This window comes from Palaemon carinicauda, chromosome 28 (genome assembly GCF_036898095.1).
Source record: "Palaemon carinicauda isolate YSFRI2023 chromosome 28, ASM3689809v2, whole genome shotgun sequence".
NCBI classification, from domain to species: Eukaryota; Metazoa; Arthropoda; class Malacostraca; order Decapoda; family Palaemonidae; genus Palaemon; species Palaemon carinicauda.
The window spans coordinates 41,615,105-41,636,216 of record NC_090752.1 but is presented as its reverse complement, the minus strand read 5'-3'; the positions used below and the strand labels follow the sequence as shown (position 1 = coordinate 41,636,216).

Below are 21,112 nucleotides of genomic sequence, written 5' to 3'. Positions count from 1 at the left end.
GCAGCCATTGAGGAACTTCCATCAGGACGACCTGGCTCGAGCCCAAAAATTACTGTACAATGATTTTGTAATTTGGGGGGAAATTTTCTTATTCGAAAAGATTATATAACATTTGATAATAGTGTTTTTTAACTCAAAATAAATAAAACAAAAATATCTAAATTCTTATCACTTACATCACAAGGGTCAATATCTTTTGGGTCCATCATGTCCAACATCCTCCTTGACACTTCTCTGCATACTTCTGTATCACACACACCTCCAAATGTTGGAATGCAGAAAAAGTACATTTTATGTTGATATTTACTGGAACTCATTTGAATGATTTAACAATGAGCTTTGTATTTTCAAGATTTTTACACCCATCAGTCATGGAGAGAATAAATGTTAACGAAGAGCCAAAGATATAGTGTAAACTCACCTACTGAAGAATAAGTATCGGTAGTAGATACGGTTGTTGCTTTGGTAGTTTCTGTAGTATATACTTCTATTTCAGTTGATGTCTTATCAGTCATTGTAGTAGACAGTTCTGTTGTATTCACGGTCTCTATTACAGAACTAGTTGCATTCTTAGTTGTAGCTGTTTCATATTCTATAGTTGTCATTTCAGTTGTTTTACCATCCCTTTCAAATTCACTTGTCATATTGGTCAAGTCAGTTGTGGATGTATCATTTTCTAAAGTTACTAAAATATTTGTTGTGTCAGTCATGTCAGACACTGGTGTTGTAACATTTTCGTCTGAGTCTATAAAGACACTTGAGTTTGAGATGTCAGTGGAGAATATAGTGGCATCAGTGTCCAATAATGTTGAATTTTGAGTTGATGAGATTGAAGAAGTTGAAGATGAAATTGTTACTGTGGACGATGATGTGGTCTGTGTTTGTGGAGATGTTGGTTTCATCGTTGTTAATGATGTGGTTTTCACTGTTGTTGATGGAGTTGCTGTGCTAGTGGTTTGCTGAGCTGTTGATGGAGTTTCTGTGCTAGTAGTCTGCTGAACTGTTGATGGAGTTGCTGTGCTAGTAGCCTGCTGAACTGTTGATGGAGTTGCTGTGCTAGTAGTTTGCTGAGCTGTTGATGGAGTTTCTGTGCTAGTAGTCTGCTGAACTGTTGTTGATGGAGTTGCTGTGCTAGTAGTCTGCTGAACTGTTGATGGAGTTGCTGTGCTAGTATTTTGTTGAACTGTTGGAGTTTCTGTGCTATTAGTTTGCAGAAGTGTGGAGTCGCCCAAATACCATGACTGTTTTGAACGCTGCAAAATATGAGGGACAATGTTATTATTTGCAACAGGTTACTTCCACGGAATTTGTAAATTTAACGTCCTTAAACTAAAAAGTATTTTTTACTAAGATTATTTCACACTACCTAGAATACAAAGTTAGTATTTGATAAAAGTTTGGTAACTTACTGCAGGTAATTCCATATCCAGTCAGAAAGAAAGCAGGAAAAAAGCAGTTCATATGAGAAAGAGTGTTGTTTCACAACTTCCTAAACGATAGAAATTATCATACATACAGTAGTTCTCGAAAATTTTAATTTGTGTAATTAATTCTATAATGGTAACAAAGGTAAAGTTCTTAAAAAGAGAACTTAACAGCAAAGAAAGTGTAGGATATGCTCTAAACAAAACCGGTTTGTGTTTAACATAGTAACGAAAATCATATTATTAATTAGCTTGGTAATGAGAAATTGGTTTTATTTTAAAACTTGTCAGAAAGACATATCATAGTGTTTTATATAACGAATTTTTGATTCAAATTCAAATATAAGCCATCGATTGTAAAAATATTAAGCATTTATCTCGAGATAGATCTGTAAGTTGTAGCAATTCTAAGCTTTTGGAGCTAAGCTGATCTCAGTAAAACCTGCTATTTATTCAAGTTATGTACCATCTTAATATATATATATATATATATATATATATATATATATATATATATATATATATATATATATATATATATTTAGAATTAGTCCTTTGGAAAATATCTTTGAAATATATAAAAAGGGGATAGAATGTCGTGGCATTCTGCTTTTATATACATAATGAATATTATATACTGTATATATATACATATATATATATATATATATATATATATATATGTATATATATATATATATATATATATATATATATATATATATATATATATATATATATATATATATATATACACATATATATATACATATATACTGCTCCAAGTTTCTGATGCATAAGTTAAAATGGTAGGACCATCTGACTAAATTCTTTTTCAGAGACAGTGGCATTTTACGTTTCATAATTCCATTTAGTTTGCCAAAAGCTCTCCATCCCATGCTTATCCTTCTTTTAATTTTGGTTTCATTGCCTGGGGAAACACTCACTGTCTTTCCTAAGTACGTACAGTATGTTCATTAACAATCTCTAGAGGTTCGTCCGTAACCCTTATTTGTTGTCTCTTTGGATTTTCATTGGACATTATCTTAGTTTTACTCATGTTTATTCTCAGTCCTGCATTTTTGCTATTCTCTGTTCAAATCTTTTATCACCTTTTGCAATTCTTCTGATGATTCACTAAACACAAGTATGTCATTTGCAAATCTTAAGTTGTTAAGGTATTCCCCATTAATATTAAATCCTACATTTTCCCAAATTAAATTCTTGAAAACTTCTTCTAGGCATGCTGTGAATAATTTAGGAGAGATATGGGTCTCCCTGTCTAACTCAACTCCTTTCTCAATCAGAATTTTCTCACTATATGTAATTTAAGGATTGCTGTACTTCCTGTATAGATATCTTCAAGTGTTTCAACATAAGATTCATCAGTTCCTTGTCTTTGAATGGCTTTCATTATTGCTGAAGTTTTGTCATAATCAAAACCTTTCTCATAGTCTATAAATACCACATTCAGTGGTTTATCGTACTCTGATGATTTTTCCATTAGCTGGTTAATTACATGGATATGGTCACTGGTTGAACACCCACTTCTAAAGCCATCCTGCTCTCTTGGTTAATTAAAGTGGGGTTGTCTTTCTGTTTGGCTTAATATGATCTATGTAAATGTTTTATATGTTGCGGAGAGTAAACTTATTGGGCGGTAATTTTTCAGGTGTTTTGTGTCTCACCTTTTGTGAATTAGTATAATGATAAAGATTTTCCAAGCTGTAGGCATAGAGCATTCTTACAGAAATTTTGTGTAAAGTTCAGCCAGTTTTACTACTATGAAATTTCCTCCATCTATTATTAAATCTATTGTTATTCCTTCTTCTGCTTTGCCTCTTTTCATGCTTTTTAATGGTTTCTTTACTTCTCCTACTGTTACATTTGGTGCCGGCTCAGGTATTTTATTATTTCCATTGGTGAAGTTATTTCTTACATCACTATTGTATAGAAATCCTCATCCATTTTTATCACTCTATTGTGGATTATATTTCCATCTTCATGTCTTTTCATCAATTTGATGCTTCATCCTTTCCTTAGTGTTTCCTCAATTTTGGTCTGATTGTTTTTACGGATATTTTGGGTTTTTTTTTTAGTTTGTTTGCTGTAATGGATAGTTCTGCTTATTCTATTTCATCATTGATTTTGGATTTTATCATCAATTCCAATCTTTTCTTTATTAGGTTTTTTGTTTTTAATGATAATTTTCCTTTATCTTATTTAGGAACTTTTCATCTCTTGTGCTAATTCATATAGAAATTTTATTGAATTACTGCTCATTGCTTCTTTTCTTGCTTCCATTTCATCATGTAGGGCCTAGGCTGGAAATGGAGACAGAAAGCACCCCAGTTCAAGATGTTCTTCCAACCCACAACCCCATTCTTGGAGGATTATGTACAGGATCTTCTCCGGAAGGGATTCATCCGTTATACAAAATCCATGCACTTTTAATGGAGGCTATTCTGTGTGCCAAAGAAAGATTCGAGAACACTCTTCGAACTATTGTAGAATTGTCCTCACTAAACATTCATTCTGAATGACAAGTTCCAGGGCCTACACTGTTTCCATAGATCTTACCGACGCCTATTGGCATCTTCTGATAGGTTGGCACTTCTCCCCCTACCTTGGTTTCAGACTGGCAAGAAAGGCCTACATATTCAGAGCTATGCCCTTCAGGCTCAGTATAGCTCCAAGGATTTTCACAAAGCTAGTCGGGGCCATTGTCTAACAACTAATGAACGAAGGCCTTCACTTGATGGTATACCTAGACAACTAGCTAATCTGGGCTGCAACAAAGTCTGAATGTCTTCAAACAGCTCAAGAAGTCATGAAATTCTTACTGTCTCTGGGCTTTCAAATCAACCTCGAAAAGTCCAGGCTATCCCCAGCTCAAGAATTCCAGTGGATAGGGCTTCACTGGAATCTAAAGTCACACATCCTTTCTCTACCGCAAGGCAAGAGAAAGGAAATCGCAAACTCGGTCAGGTGCTTACTTTGATCGAAATTAATCACCAGACGTCAACAGGAAAGATGATCACTGCAGTTCGGTGCTGTGACAGACCCAATCCTAAAAGCAAGACTCAAGGATGCCAACAGAGTCTGGAGAAGAAAGGCATCAAATGCTCGGAGAGATCTTCGCCACAAAACCCTGGCTTTACTACGCAAACCGCTCAAGCTGTGGTCAACTGCCAAGACCTTGTTGACTCGTGTCCCTCTACAGTATCCTCCTCCTTCCGTGACAATTCACATGGACACTTCAGAACAAGGTTGGGGAGACGTTCCCCTTCCAAGATGATACAGGGTCAGTGGTCAACCACATTTCAGAAGTTCCATATCAACATTCTGGAAGCTATGGCAGTGTTTCTAACTGTGAAGAGACTGAACCCCCCCCCCAAGAAAAAATCAGAACAAATTAGTTCTTGCCAGCAAGACGATAGTCCACTGCATCAACAGACAGGGTTCAAGTGTCATCAGATCAACCATGTAATTTTATCCATTCTCACTTTGGCAAAGTGGAAAACTTGGTATCTCTTAGAAGTTCACTTAGAAGGGGTTCGCAATGTGACAGTGGACACTCTATAAAGATCCAAGCCTCTGGAAACAAAATGGTCTGTAGACGTAAAATCATTCTGCTTCATCCTAGAGCAAGTCCCAGAACTGCAAATATATCTCTTTGCTACGAGCTTCAACATATATTCGGAATTGACGGAAACGGATGCGATGTTACTGGATTGGAACCAGTGGTCTCACATTTACCTCTTTTCACTGTTCAACCTTTAAATAAAATAAACAAATTGCAGACTTTCAAGTGGACAGCAGCATTAGCAGCCCTGAATTGGCCCAAGAGAAGATCCCTCTACCGATCCCAGTTCTGGTATGTTCAACAGGAGACTGTATTCGCTCTCTCATGGATAACGAAAAACCTTCATCTCATGATTTTCTCGCCTTAGCAGCTAAAAGAAAGTTCAGAGTTGCGAAGGAGAGAATTTATTTTATTGAAGAATACATGTCCGCTACTATGAAACAGCAATACTTGTTTTTCTGGAAAAAATGGGTAGATTTTGTTAAAGTACATCAGCCCTTTTCCATTACTATGTTTATTCTTTATCTCATTACATGAATAAGATTTTAACCTCTACAACTATTGCCTCTTGTAAATCTGCATAACTAGACTTATCATCTATGCTTTTGTTATAGAACTAAATAGCGAGCTGTTCAATAACATCCCAAAGGCTTGTGCCAAATTGAAATCAAATGCTTCCAAGGCCATCTCATAGTCATTGGATAAAGTCTTGCACTTAGCCGCATCCATAGATAACGACACTTCCTCTTTGAGAGATCTTATTTAGAAGTCAATCTTTTTTGCTTGCTATGGCTTATGGTGCTAGAATCAGTGAAATTGTGGCACTTTCTAGGGATGATGGCCACATTGAATTCTTGGAATCGGGGGAGTTAAATCTTTACCCAGATTCTGCATTTCTGGCTAAAAATTAACTTCCCATGAAACGTTGGGGGCCCTGGAAGATCGTTCCACGAAAAGAAGACCCTCATCTGTACCCTGTGGAATATCCTAAGGCCTCCCTGTTAAAGAGTGGGGCCTTTAAAAGTGGACAACTCTTTTAAGGGGAAACAAAAGGATCTAAACTTTCTTTGATATAGCTAAGGTCCAGACTCACCTATTTTATCAGAAGGGGTGACCGCGATAGTATGCCATCGGGTCATGAACCTAGGAAAGTTGCCTCTTCCTTAAACCTTTTCCAGTACTCAAAGACTTATAGGCTCACATAGGATGGAAATCTTCAAGTGTTTTTCAAACATTACTTGCGTCAATCGGAAGAGATTAAACACTTCGTGGTGGCCTCTAGTAGCTTCTCAGTGTTGTGCGTGGACTCTATATGTTTATATGTATATATGTATATATATATATATATATATATATATATATATATATATATATATATATATATATATATATATGTATGTATGTATGTATGTATGTATGTATGTATTTCATCGTCATTATCATCATCATGATCTCCTCCTATGCCTATTGACGCAAAGGGTCTCGGTTAGATTTCGCCAGTCGTCTCTATCTTGAGCTTTTAATTCAATGCTTCTCCATTCATCATCTACTTCGCGCTTTATAGTCCTAAGCCATGTAGGCCTGAGTCTTCCAATTCTTGTAGTGCCTTTGGAGCCCAGTTAAACATTTAGTGAACTAATCTCTCTTGGGGAGTGCGAAGAGCATGCCCAAACCATCTCCATCTACCCCTCATCATGATCTCATCCACATATGGTACTCGAGTAATCTCTTGTAGTTTCATCTCTAATCCTGTCCTACCATTTAACTCCCAATATCCTTCTGAGGGCATTGTTCTTAAGTCCACTAAATCTATTAGTGATTATTTCATTGTCATACCATAACTCATGTCCATAGAGTAACACCGCTCTCACTAAACTGATATATAGTCTGATTTTTTAGGTAATTTTACGCGATTAATTTCCAAATTTTACTTAACCTAGCCAATGTCTGATTTGCTCTTTTTAAATTTTCACTAAACTCTAATTCTAAAGACCCTGTATTGGAAATCGTAGTTCCTAAATACTTAAATGTTTCCACCTCATGAATCCTTTCTCCTTCCAATGATATTTCATCTTTCATTGCATACTACGTTCTCATCATCTCTGTCTTTCTTCTATTCATCTCGGGCCCAACTATATTTGATATTTCATGCATTCTGGTAAGCAAGCATTACAAATCCTGTGGTGTTCTGCTAACAAGAACAGCATCATCAGTGTACTCTAGGTCTGCTAAATTCCTATCACCAAATCAGTCCAATCCTTCTCCCCCATCTGTGACTGTTGTACGCAATACAAAATCCATGAGGAGGATGAACAACATAGATGACAACACATTCCCTTGGAGTACTCCGTTGTTCACTAGGAATTCATTTGATAAGACTCCATTAACATTAACTATGCACTTGCTATGATCATGAACAGACTTAAAATCACATTTACATATTTAAGAGGAATCTCCACAAAATTGGTCGATGCACAATATCAAAGTCTTTTTCATAGTCCACAAATACCATCAAAAGGGGATTTCTATATTCTGTGCCTTGTTGTACAACATGTCTGAAAATGAAAATTGGGTCAGTGCAGATTCTACCTTTTCTAAATCCTGCTTGTTCATCTCTCATCTTTTCATCAATCTTTCTCTCCAGTCTCTTAAGAATAGGCATATATATTTTCATATCATGCCTCTTCATGCCACATTCTACAAAATAATCTTGTAAGTAGTCTGGGAGTAACTTCATTTTCAGCCAGTATCATCTTGGCAGTTATTCCATCATATCCCGGGGCTTTCCACCTCTTGAGTTTTATTAGGATAGCTTCGACTTCAAACACACTGAATTCATTCATGGGCACATCAAGGTCTTCATCATCTTCAGGTATATCAATCAAATTATTCCCTACATACCTCCTATTCATAACCTCACTAAAGTGTTCCATCTAACATTGTCTTTCTTCATCTTCTGTTGCTATAACAGAGCCATCTCTCTTTTTGATGGGCATATGCTTCTTCTTTGCCCCAGTCGAGATTTCATTAATAATTCTACGAGCAATTCTTACCCCGTAATCAATTTCTGAATTCGTAGCTTTGTCAGCCTCATCACTTTACTATCTAAATATTCTCTCCAGTCATTCCTGGCTATTCTTTTGACCTCACTGTCAATACTGGAATACTTAGCATGCTCTACCTTGTAATTTTCATTACGTCCTCGAAAACTTTCAACAATCAATTTCTGTCTTTGTCTCCTTTTTATAGTATCCCAAGTATCATTTGATATCTATGGCTTTCTTCTTGTTATTGCGTGTCCCAAAACTTCACTACTAACTGCCTGATATATTTTCTTAATATCACAAAATTCTTCTTTAATTGTCTGTTTATCGTTTCTTATAGTCTCTAAGGCTTCAAATTGATTCCTACATTCAATTGCAAATGTTTCTCTGTGCTCTTCTTCTAAAAACTTAGTTGTATCAAATCCCTCTTCTCTCTTTATTAATGGCAATGTGATCTATCTGATTTTTGTAAATGCCACATGGTGAAGTCCATGTATACTTGTAGATGTTCTTGTGTTGCAAAAGAGTACCTCTAATGACAAGATTGTTTGCTGAACAGAAACTTATGAAATGTGCTCCATTTTCATTTGCAACTTCGCCAAGACCCTCGACACCCAGCACATTCTCTATACTTTGATTATTTCTTCCAACTTTAGCACTGAAGTCGCCAATCATAATTTTCATATCTCTCAGGGATCTCATCTATTACCCTCTGCAAATTCTTCATAGTATTTGTCTTTCCTTTCTTCAGGGGAATCATTTGTTGGGGCATAGCAAACTATAATACTCATATTGCACTACTTTGATTTGAACTTTGCTAATAACAATTTACTATTTAAAGCTCTCCACTTAGTTAATGCCTTTTCTGCTCTTGGTATCATCATTACTCCTACCCCTTCTCTTCCAACTCCATCTGATCTGTCTGAGTAGATAAATACATGGCCTTGGTCTAAAGTTTCCTTAACAAATCCCCTTGCAACGTGTTTCACTAAGGGCCAAGATATTCAAAGTATATTCCATAAATTCACTCTCCACTTGCTCTTACTCCCTAATCTGATTCATGTTTCTAACATTCCAATTACCAATTTTCATTTTTTTCTTTAGTATTTATAAACCAGGAGGTTCGTAGCACCCTGCTACGCTCGGGACTGTGGGCCATTCTGTCATTTTATCTTTCCATGACTGACTAAAGCCATAGAGGATTCATTAGCTAGATACATCAAAGGATAGCCAGGTCTTTGTGACGCGTAGTGCCTATCTAACTAAGGCAAGTGACCCCTGCTGGTCCATACTAATTCTAGTAAGATCAACTGCCAGGTATCAGGAGTAAAAGCAGAAGAGTCAGTTTCTCCATACCCTTAAACTAAATCCCTCACCCTGCGGCCGGTGAATTCATTGAGATTTAAGGGGTCATTTCCTCCGCCCCCAAAAGCTCTCATTACTCCACCAAGTTGCTCATCCACTTGAACGAGTATAACCGTTGGCAAACATGGATTGCTAAGATATACCGCCTCGCGCAGTAAATATACCGTATAGCACGGCAATATACCGCCTAGCATGGTAACTAAATGAAGATTTATTTCTCCTTATAGTTAGATGATTATAACAGTCGACTGTTATATTAATTTCTATTATGCAAAGGTTTAAATCCTTGCCCAATAAAAAATATTGATCATAAAAGGGATACCCCTTTAGGTCATTGATACAGAGGCAAAGATAATTTGATATCAAAAGTTAGTTGTTGCATAACATTCAAGTGGAACAAGGTGGTGGACAGCTACACTCCACAACAGGGGATGCTAAAAATCCCTGGACTAGAACAGGCCACCTTTGGAAACTGAGCCTTGCAACATACAACGTTATGACCTGGTCTAGGGAAGAAGATCTTGCTGTGTTACTACAAGAGCTGAAAGAAATAACTTGGAATATAATAGGATTGAGTTAAATTAGAAGAACTGAGTAATCTTATATAGAATTAAAAGAGGGCCATATATTTTGATTCAAAGGACATAAAAGGAACAAAGAAAATAATTTAAGTTTTCATAATAATAAAAATCTTGCAGGTAATAGAAGAACGTTATAGTACTTGTGATAGAATTGCGGGATTAATTATCAAACTAGATAAGAAATATAAACTAAAGATCATTTCAACGTATGCACCAACAACATCCCATACAGAAGAAGAAATAGAAACTTTTTATGAAGATCTGGAGATATCTTTGAAAATCCATAAAACTCAATTTATATTTGTTCTGGGTGATTTCAATGCAAAAGTGTGACAAAAGAAGAGAGGAGAATCAGCAGTAGGTAAATTTGGAGCAGGCACAAGAAATGAGAGAAGAGACATTCTTGTAGAATTTCCTGAAAGAAACCAATCTTAAAATCATGAATACGTACTTTTATAAAAAGGAACATAGAAAATGGACATGGAGAAGCCCTAATGGAGAAAGGAAAGTGAAATAGATTTCATTCTCAGTGAAAAGCCAATTTAGTTAAAGATGTAAGTGTAATCAAGTAAAGTCAAGCAATCATAGAATGGTGGGAAGCAAAATTTGTTTAGATTTTAAGAAGGAAAATAAACACTCCTGTAATAAGACAAAAATCTGATAAATTTAGTTTAGCAATACAAAATAGGTATTCTCAGCTACATGATGAAATGGAAGCAAGTAAAGAAGAAAAGAACAGTAATTTAACAAAATTTCTACTGTAATCAACACAAGATCAAGGAAAATTATCAAAGAACACCAAAACCTAATAAAGAAAAGATTGGAAATGAGGGTAAAATCCAAGAGAGATGAAATAGAATTAACAGAACTATCCAAAACAACAATTAAACTAAAAACCCAAGATATTCGTCGTAAACACAATCAGACCAATATTGAGGAAACATTAAAGAAAGGAAGAGCATCAAATTGATAAAAAAGAAGACTTGGAACGGGGCGCCAACAGATGTTTGCTTTAAAGGATGAAAATGGAAATATCTCCGATAGAGATGGAGTGATAAAAATTGGAGGATTTCTATACAATGCTATACAATAGTGATATAAGAAATAACTTCACCAATGGAAATAATGAAACACCTGAGCCGGTACCAGACATAACAGTAGGAGAAGCAAAGAAAGCATTAAAAGGCATGAAAAGAAGAAAATCAGCAGAAGATGGCCTAATAATTGATTGCAATAATAGATGGAGGAGAATTCATAGTAGTAGAACTGGCTGAACTTTACACCAAATGTCTACAAGAATGAGCTATACGATACAGCATGGAAAAACCTTATTTTACTAATTCACAAAAAGGGAAACACGAAAGACCTGAAAAAATTACCGTCCAATAAGGTAATTCTTCGTAATAAATAGAATATTTCCAAAGATCATATTAGGATGAATAAATGACAGCTAAACTTTAAACAACCAAGAGAGCAGGCAGGCTTTAGAAGTGGGTATTCGACAACTAACTATATCCATGTAATTAACCAGCTAATGAAAAAATCAACAGAGTATCACAAACCACTTTGTACGGTATTTATAGACTACGACAAAGCTTTTGATTCTGTCAAAACATCAGCAGTAATGAAAGCCTTTCAATAGCAAGGAATAGAAGAATCTTATGGTAGAACACTGGAAGATATCTATACAGGAAGTACAGCCATCTTAGATCTACATAATGATAGTGAGAAAATCTTGACTGAGAAAAGACTTAGACAGGGAGACCTCATCTCTCCTAAATTATTCACAGTATCCCGAGAAGAAGTTTTGAGGAAATTAGATTGGGAAAATGTATGAATTAATATTAATGAGGAATACCTCAACAACTTGAGATTCGTAGATGACATAGTTGTGATTAGTGAGTCATGGGAAGATTTACAAAAGATGATAGAAGATTTGAAAAGCGAAAGTAGAAATGTAGGACTGGAAATGAATATGAGTAAAAATAAGATAATGATAACTGAAAATGCAGAGAGACAAGAGATTGTTAATGAATATGCGTAGTTAGGACAGACGCTGTCCCCGGGATACGAGACCCAAATTGAAAGTGCTAAACAGGGGATGGAGAGCATTTAGTAAACAAAATGAGATTATGAAAAGTAAAATGTCACTCTAAAAAGAAATGTATTTGATAAAATGGTTCTACCAGTATTAACTTATGCATCAGAAACTTGGAGTCTTACTAAAGTCTTGGAACATAAGCTAGTTACAATTCAACGAGCTGTGGAAAGAATAATGATGTGAATAACACTGAGACAAAAAGAGAGCAACACGGATACGAGAGCAAACTAAAGTAGAGGATATTCTAACATGTAAGGAAAAGAAATATACATGGGCAGGATATAAAATGAGAATGAGAGACAATATATGGACATTAAGAATAACGGAATGGGTCCCTAGAGATTGTAAAAAGAAGTAGAGGAAGGAAGAGAAGAGGATGGAATTACCAAGTATGAAAGGTTGCGGACGTAGACCTGCTTAGAAATACCGTAAACAGATGCAAGTGGAAGGATATGTCTAAGGCCTTTATTCTGCTGTGGACTAGTAATGGTTCATTAAATTATTTTACATTTAGCATCCATGCCCCAATTCATACATCCAGTTCTTTCATACTTTTCCACTTTGACTTCCACTGACAAATAAAATCTGTACCAATATTTTTAAACATCCGGCAGTCTTTCTTACATCTATTCTGTGATTCGTCTCTTCTTTCATACTTACATTATGTATTATATTACTCCCAGATACATAAAAAAAATAAACCCCATCTACTGTTCCACCGTCTATATTAACAATTATTACTGCATTCTCTCATGTCAATTTACTCTATTAGCCTACTCTTACATTTACTCTAAGTTTTCTCCAGCTTTTGCAGTTTCTCTTTTCTGTCCTTAATCAGTGCAGTATCCTCTGTAAACATCAGACATATTTCTTCCCAACCACAAGTAATTTTATTATCTCAAAACTTTACACCTACAAAGGCTACACTTCCTTTCACTGTCCTCTTGTGTCGCACCATTCATAAAGATTTGGAACATTTATGGAGGCAAAACATATCATTGCCACACACGTACCAACGTAGACGCTCTCCTGTTTACCTGCTCTAACACAGGCTATACTTCCATCTCAAAATCTCATTTATAACATGTAATGTCAACACCATCCTCATTGTATATATCAATTCTCCTACAAGCTTTATCCAGGTCCATAAATGCCGCATACAACTTAATCAATTTACTTTGAAATTTCTCAAAAAGCTATTTAACAGCAGTCACCTGATCCCTCAGTGACCCATACTCTCTTCCTTGCTTAAACCCATGTGTTCTTCCCCAATCGTTCCTTTGTCTCCCATCTTACTTTCTAAATCAAAATCCTACCTTATACCATCCCTTGTATAAGTATTGATATGCACATATAATTGTTGCATTTGCCTTTATTATCTTTTTACCTCCATACAATTAAACAATTATCCCTTTCACCCAGTCATTTAGGAACTTTCCCTCAAATAGACATATCTTACAAACCCAAGTCAGCCACTCAGTCCCTGCTATCACCACCATAATTCAGCATTTCACTTTTAATCCTTTCAACCCATTATCTCTACTTTTTTTTTCAAATTTTTAATTGCCTTAACTTATATCAACATATTGTCACTTCAGAAAGCATTTTCTGCCGTAATATAACTGAGTCTTTCGTGTTTTGCATCACTCACCTCTGTCTTTCTTCTATTTTCCACACTGAACAAAATCTCCAAGGTATTCATACCTTCGACCCAGGGTTGTAATCACTTCTGAAAGCATTTCTCCACTTTGATCACTTAATATGACATCTATTTCTACATTAGACTTTTTCTTACTACATGCATTACTCAATATAAAAAACTCTTATTCACCTGGACCCATCTGTTTTAGTTTTTGGGCATCTTTTTCTCTCGCATTTTATTTTTGACTCCCTTGTCCATCCTTTTATACTCCTGCACCTACACTCTTCATTTGACATGTAATTGTATTTGAAATATCTCCTGTTTTTCTTCATTGAACCCTTCATCTTCTGATCACACCCTTTGTTATATTCCTTCCCCCTTTCATGCAATCTTATACCCACAAACACTCCCTCGCTGACCCCTTGAATCCATCAAGTAATTTTAAAAACTCCTCATATGCTCCTGATTCCTTCATTTCTTTAACTCTAACCCCGCAATTCATCCACGGTCTCCTCTTATGCTCTTTTTATCTAGCCCATTGGTTTTACATACATTTAAAACCAACTTTTGACGAACTTGATCTCGGTTTCAATCAAATCATGTCACATATATCTACAGCCCTTCCTTTTCTCGCCATTGCATCTATAAAACTGCTCTTTCATCTACTCTATGCTAACAAACGTATAACCCATCAAAATATTCTCACCATTAGATTTTTATCCAAGTATAATTATGTATGTTTTTTGGAAAGTATTTCCAGCAATCGAACCTCATTTTTAACAATTTCCTCCAGAGTCTACATGCTTCTTCTTCTTTTTTTTTCTTCTTCTTCTTCTTCTTCTTCTTCTTCTTCTTCTTATTATTATTATTATTATTATTATTATTATTATTATTATTATTATTATTATTATTACGAGCTAACCATAACCTTAGTTGGAAAAGCAATATGCTATAAGCCCAAGGGCTCCAACAGGAAAAGTAGCCCAATGAGAAAAGGAAACAAGGAATTAAATAAACTATAATCAAAGCAATAAACAATCAAGATGAAATATTTTAAGAACTGTAGCAACATTAAATTAGATCTTTTATATATAAACTATGAAAGAGATAATAGTGTGCCTGAGTGTATCCTCAAGCAAGAGAACTCTAACTCAAGACTTTGGAAAGCCATGGTACAGAGGCTATGGCCCTACCTAAGACTAAAGAATAATGGTTTGATTTTGGAGTTCCCTTCTCCTAGAAGAGCTAAAATTGCTACCATAGCTAAAGAGTCTCTTCTACCCTTATCGAGAGGAAAGTAGCCACTGAACAATTACAGTGCAGTAGTTAACCTTTGTGTGAAGAAGAATTGTTTGGTAATCTCATACGTTTACTCTTGGATATAATGTTTATTTAAAGCTATATTGTTTCTCCTACATTAGTAATGGAGCATGCCCAAGTTTATTCCCATTCTTTCAATCCCCCCCCCCCCCCCCCCGGATGCTGAAGCCTTGATGAGGATGGGGGCTTAGGGATCAGCAGCTGGGCTCCGATGTTTGGTGGGAATTGCTTTCCCACTGGTCCTTGGGGCCAAGCTGTTGATCCAACTAAATTGGTCAGCGCTCTCTCTTTTCCTTTTGTTTATTTCATTTTCTCTCCCATCTCCAACTCCTGGGCATGAGCTTGATGGTGACTTTGGCTTGTGTTTGATTATGGTTTGGCTGCTTCTTTGGATTTGGCGCTGGTGGGATGGATGGCATGCCATCTCAAAAGAACTCGAGTACCCGACGTGCCCGAGCGAGGAGAAAGTTCTATGTCAAACCTTTCCCTAAGTGTTGGGTCTGATGTTGACGGCCATCATAACGCCTTAAGTGCTGAGGGCGGGGTGTATATCTGGATATTGACCCTAGGGCGGCCCTAATTTGAGGGATGACACCGTCCTCTAAGTGTGGCTCCTTGGTGGGCGGGAGGGAATATCCAGATGAAACGAGTCTTCTCATCATTATGGCGACCCCACCAAAACCCGTTGACGACCAATCCGCTTCCTCTCTGATTTTAGCAATAAATAATTCTAAGAGCTCCATTGTTACTATGGAGCCATATGCGGAACTTATAAAAACAGTAATCCTGTTATTTAAGCCAGTGCCTTTGGACTGGAGTTTTTATGATATTTACAAGGAGTTTTCAAAATTTGGACTAATAAAAGAAATCAGGAATAGACTTGGCAATGATTATAAATTCTTTGAAAACTGGATTATCTTTGATAAAGTGACAGAAGCCCTTAGAGCATACAAGGAATTTAATTCAGTTACTATGAATGTTAAGCTTTCAAGGGCAGAGGTACCAAGGTATCTAGATGTCTATAGACCTCATAATGAACCTGAAGATCCTAAAATAACTAAAATATCAAGATCACCAAATCCAGCTAAGTGGTTAATTATTACCACACAAAGCGAGAGAGGCAACCTCTTCAAGGTGAAGAGGTTAGTAAACCAAAAAATTGGTAACGTAAACAGACCAGAGATATCTCATTTTGGACGTAACAGTTTTCTGGTGAATACCAAAACAGACGGACAAGCAGTAATGCTTCTCAATCTTGGCTTGATCCTGGTGGAATAATAAAACAAATAAAACCTCACTACAACTTCAGCTATGTAAAAGAGGTTATCTTTAATAAGGATAAGTATGAGCTGGATGAGAGCAAGATTTTAGAAACTTGTCCAGATGTGATTTGGAAGGTATTAAAAGTGCCCCATTCATCAATGATTATTTTAAATTTTGTGAATTCTTATTTTCCTCCAGACATTGCTTTTGACAGTGAAATTGTTAGAGTTCGTCTATATAGACTTAAAGTGATTCAGTGTTTTAATTGTTTTGGTTTTGGGCACGCCTCCCGTATTTGCACTAGGAATAAGACTGTGGATCGTGTGCCCAACCTGAGCATGGGGACTGTTCAACACCTATAGTGTGTGTGAATTGCAAGGGTGACCATCGGGCCAGTGGTAAAGAATGCCTGTCTTGAAGAAAGAGTAAGAGGCATTGCTGAAATGTATTACATAATCCATCAGTGTTGGACAGGCAAAGAAGGTATTAATGACAAAATCTTATACAGAAGCAGTGAAGAGTTCTGTTGACTTCTCTAGTCGGGCTCCTCGTGGCTCCCTTGTTGTGGCTCCTCTGGCCCCCCTTGGTGGGGATCCCTTGGCACCCTCTGGTGAGACTCCTCTGGCCCCTTCTGGTGGGGCTCCTCCTCCCCCCACACTGGTGGGGCTCGATCACCCCACTCTGGTGGGGCTCCTCCTCCCCCCACTGGTGGGGCTCGATCGCCCCACTCTGGTGGGGCTCCTCCTCCCCTCACTGGTGGGGCTCGATCGCCCCACTCTGGTGGGGCTCCTCCTCCCCTCACTGGTGGGGCTCGATCACCCCACTCTGGTGGGGCTTCTCCTCCCCCCACTGGTGGGACTCAATCGCCCCACTCTGGTGGGGCTCGATCGCCCCCATCTGGTGGGGTTCCTCCTGCCCCCTCTGGTGGGGTTCCTCCTGCCCCTTCTAGTGGGGCGTCTTCTGCCCCTTCTGGTGGGGCTTCTGCCCCCTCTGATGGGGTTTCTTCTGCCCCCTCAGGTGGGGTTTCTTCTGCCTCCTCAGGTGGGGCTTCTTCTGCCCCCTCCAGTGGGGCTCACAAACCCTCTTCTAGTGAAGCTCTCATAGCCCCTACATCTGAGACCGAATCGATTAAAGATCTTGATGAGTTCTTAATGCCAGATTTTGAGAACTTCATACCAAATTGTACCGTTACTGGTCTTAACAGTTGATCGATCCAATGACGGTGAGGAAATGGAGGCACAATCTGTTAGACAAAAGAGGCCCCTCCCTCCCCCTTCACCTTCACGTTCTCGGGATCAGGATAGAAGTACTAGAAATAAAACTGAAAGGGCAACTGAAGGCCTAGCATCAAGAAAATTGTTTGCACTATCTAGATCAGTAAGTATTGAAAGTATGGCTGGCAAGCCATCTCTCTCTCTAGATCTCAGATTCCCAAATTAGAACAAAGAAAAAAATTGTTTAAGAAATCCAAATAATGTCTCTCATGCAATGGAACATCCGGGGATTTAATTCAAATAGAGAGCAAGTTCGAGTTTTGTTTAAAGAACATAATATATTTGCAATCTGTATACAGGAGACTAAATTGGGAGATCTGTTTATATTATAATTTTTCATTTTATAGGTCTCCAACCCTAATAGGTGCTCATGCTCAGGGAGGCACTGGCATGATAATTCGCAAGTCTCTTAATCACAGAGTTGTTCACCTGAATTCTATATTGCAGGCTTGTGCAATTCAGATGTTTACTGACAAATGGATCACTTATTTGTTCACTTTACCTTGATCCAACATTAGAAAATTGACTTCAGGATGCACATGGTAATCCTCGTCAGCTAGAATTAAATGACTTGCAGTTCTTAATAAACCAACTTCCTCAACCCTTCATATTGAGGGGGGACTTTAATGCCAAACACACCCGATGGGGAGAACTACGGTGTGATCGATGGTGTTTGATAGTAGAACAACTGATTGACATGACATCACTTAATGAATCCCTTACAATACATGATGTTTACCACATTTCTGATTCAGCCATAGACCTCACTATTTGCTCTTCATCTTTGAGGTTAGATTACCAATGGACAGTCGACCAAAATGATCATGGCAGTGATCATTGGCCCATTCACTTGAAGTATGTAAAAAATATACCATCTCCATGTTTACCCAAATGGAAGGTGGGGGAAGCTGACTGGGGATTATTTAATAAATCCACTGAAATTTATCGAAAGAAAAATGAATTCCAGAGTTCAATACAAGCATACGAGTATTTAGTGAGCATATTGTTGTGTGGGGCCATGCTCTCCATACCTCAAACATCAGGTAGACCTCAACGTCCTGTAGTTCCTTGGTGGAATGATGCCTGTGCTTTGATGCAGAGTGTACACTTGAGCCCAGCTGTTTGAATTGCAATTCAAACCATAAATCCACTGACAGGAGCTGCGAGATTTATCAGTTTGAAGAAGCAGCCCTCAACAAATCCAGTGTAGAACACATAAGTGTAGGACATGCCAAAAGACTACTGAAAAAACCAAACAGCTATGCAAATGCACTGAAATCAAGAGAAAATATACCACAGGAGACATCGAACCCACATAGTGCTGCCAGTAATTCCAAGAAAAGAAATACATCATTTAATGATAGTAAAGTTTTACGTGACAAGTAAGCATATTGCCTTCCAAGGCTTTGCCACTGTGTATTAAAACTGCGACACTGCCCACGTCTATACAAACTTTATCCCCCATTACCAGCAATAGTATTAACCTCTCTCAGGCCATGTTCTTGCCTGATTTGATGGAGGTTCCACCCGAAACAAAGTTACCAGGTGCACCTGTGGTAGGGAAGGTGCAAGAACCTGGTAGATCCTCACCACCTATAAATAGGAAAACAGAGAGACCTCCATCTCTCTCACCCCCTTCCATAAGAAATGTTAGAGTTATGACATCAAATAAATATGATGTTTTGTCTGTTGATGTTTCTGATCACCCAGAAGACAATTTGAATAAATCAGAAATTCAAGTTGAGGTCCACCATCCCCCCTCAACAATTGGATCAGAAGGACAACAAGAAAAGCACAAACAAAAAAAAAACATATTTATCAAGACCCTCTCTAATAAAACCACCGGGAAATAGCATTAGATTAAAAATTGCTAATGGGAAGACTTCATCTAAAAGCTCTTCCAAAATATAAACCATAGTTTTTTCCTCCATTTTGCAATGGAATTGTCAGGGTTTAAGGGCCAAATATGAAGAACTTAAGCTCTTAGTTTACGAGCATTCCCCCATAATTGTAAGTCTACAGGAGAGCAAACTTGATGCTAATACCCCTTGTCCTCGCGAATATATTAGTTATAGGACACCATATGATCACCAAGTGGGGAGCCATGGCGGAAGTCTCATATACGTTCGTCGAGATGTTCCCCAAGTTTCTCTGTCTATTCGTACACCTCTGCAGGCAGTAGTTGTACAGATTGACATAGGGAGAAAATATACAATTTTTTCTCTGTACTTGCCTCCAAATGATAACATTTTGTATGATAACTTAGTGGAAGTGATTCAACAACTCCCTCAACCTTTTCTTTTACTTGGAGATTTGAATTGTAGACATCCTTTGTGGGGTGATGTTTTAGCAAACACGAGGGGAAATATCATATCATCAATTGTGGAAAATGAAGATGTGGGACTCCTTATTACAGGAGAGCCCACACACTTTCAAGTCCAGACAGGTACCTTGTCATGTATTGACCTATCAATCGTAAGCTCTGATTGCCTTCTCGACTTCGATTGGAGGACATTAGATGATTGGCATACTAGTGATCATGCACCAATCATTATAAACACCAACAATGGTCCACCTTTACAGAGATCGCCACGATGGAATCTAGACAAGGCGGACTGGGAAAAATTTTGTGAGCTAAACGAAATTGAGGGCGATGCAGAACAGGTTGAAAATATTGATGATGCCATAGACTTACAGAATGGAACTCTCTATACAGCAGGAGTCAATTCAATTTCCAAAACAACAGGGTTATTCAAACGACGACCAGTCCTGTGGTGGTCTTCAGAACTAACTGCCCTCCACAGAGCCACAAGAAGATCTCTAACACGATTGCGTAGATGCAGAACTGATGAGAATTTAATTATGTACAAGAAATGTAGAGCACAGTTCCGTCGTGCCATGAAAGAAGCAAGGCGCCAGTCATGGATGTCTTTTGTTTCCTCCATTAACAGTAGAACACCACCATCTGCTGTTTGGAGGAAAGTAAAAAAGATAGGTGGCAAATTCACCCCCAACCGTCCACCAGTGTTGAAAGTGAATGGTCAGTATGTAACTGAAGGAAATGATGTTAGCAATGCCCTGGCTAATCATTTTTCAAATGTATCCAGCAAGTGTGTAGGAGCCCCTGGTCACCAGTATAGGAGCGTTGAAGAAAAGAAAATTTTAAATTTTGCAACGAGAAGGGAAGAGTCGTATAATTCTCCTTTCGCTGAAAGAGAATTTGATTCTGCACTTGCTCATTACAATGATACAGCCCCTTGACCTGATGGAATTCCATAGGCAATGATTAAACACGTACATTTTAATACAAAGCTATTTATTTTAAGCATTATTGATAGAATATGGCATGATCATAGTTACTCAAGTGTTTGGGAACTAGCCATTATTTTAGCCTTTTTAAAACCCGGTAAAGACAAGTTTTTAGCGGCAAACTATCGTCCTATTGCATTGACATCTTGTTTATGTAAAATCATGGAGAAGATGGTCAATACAAGGCTGATGTGGTACCTTGA

The 21,112-nt window shown here is 37.5% G+C and overlaps 2 protein-coding genes across 4 annotated transcripts in view; one reads left to right on the top strand and one right to left on the bottom strand.

Annotated features, from left to right (window-relative positions):
• LOC137621523 (endothelin-converting enzyme homolog) overlaps positions 1-21,112 on the bottom strand; it is a 127,009-nt gene that overhangs the window by 90,128 nt on the left and 15,769 nt on the right. Inside the window, exons 3-4 of one of the 3 annotated variants that reach the window (XM_068351880.1) lie at positions 422-1,253; positions 177-268 (exon numbers count right to left, since the gene is read on the bottom strand). In XM_068351880.1, the coding sequence (XP_068207981.1) occupies positions 177-268; positions 422-1,253 (924 nt within the window). The remainder of the gene's footprint in view (positions 1-176; positions 269-421; positions 1,254-21,112) is intronic. The other 2 variants (XM_068351881.1, XM_068351882.1) reach the window with 2 other exon arrangements.
• The window catches only part of GPHR (golgi pH regulator), a 401,532-nt gene that overhangs the window by 371,300 nt on the left and 9,120 nt on the right, over positions 1-21,112 (top strand). The window lies entirely within an intron of this gene.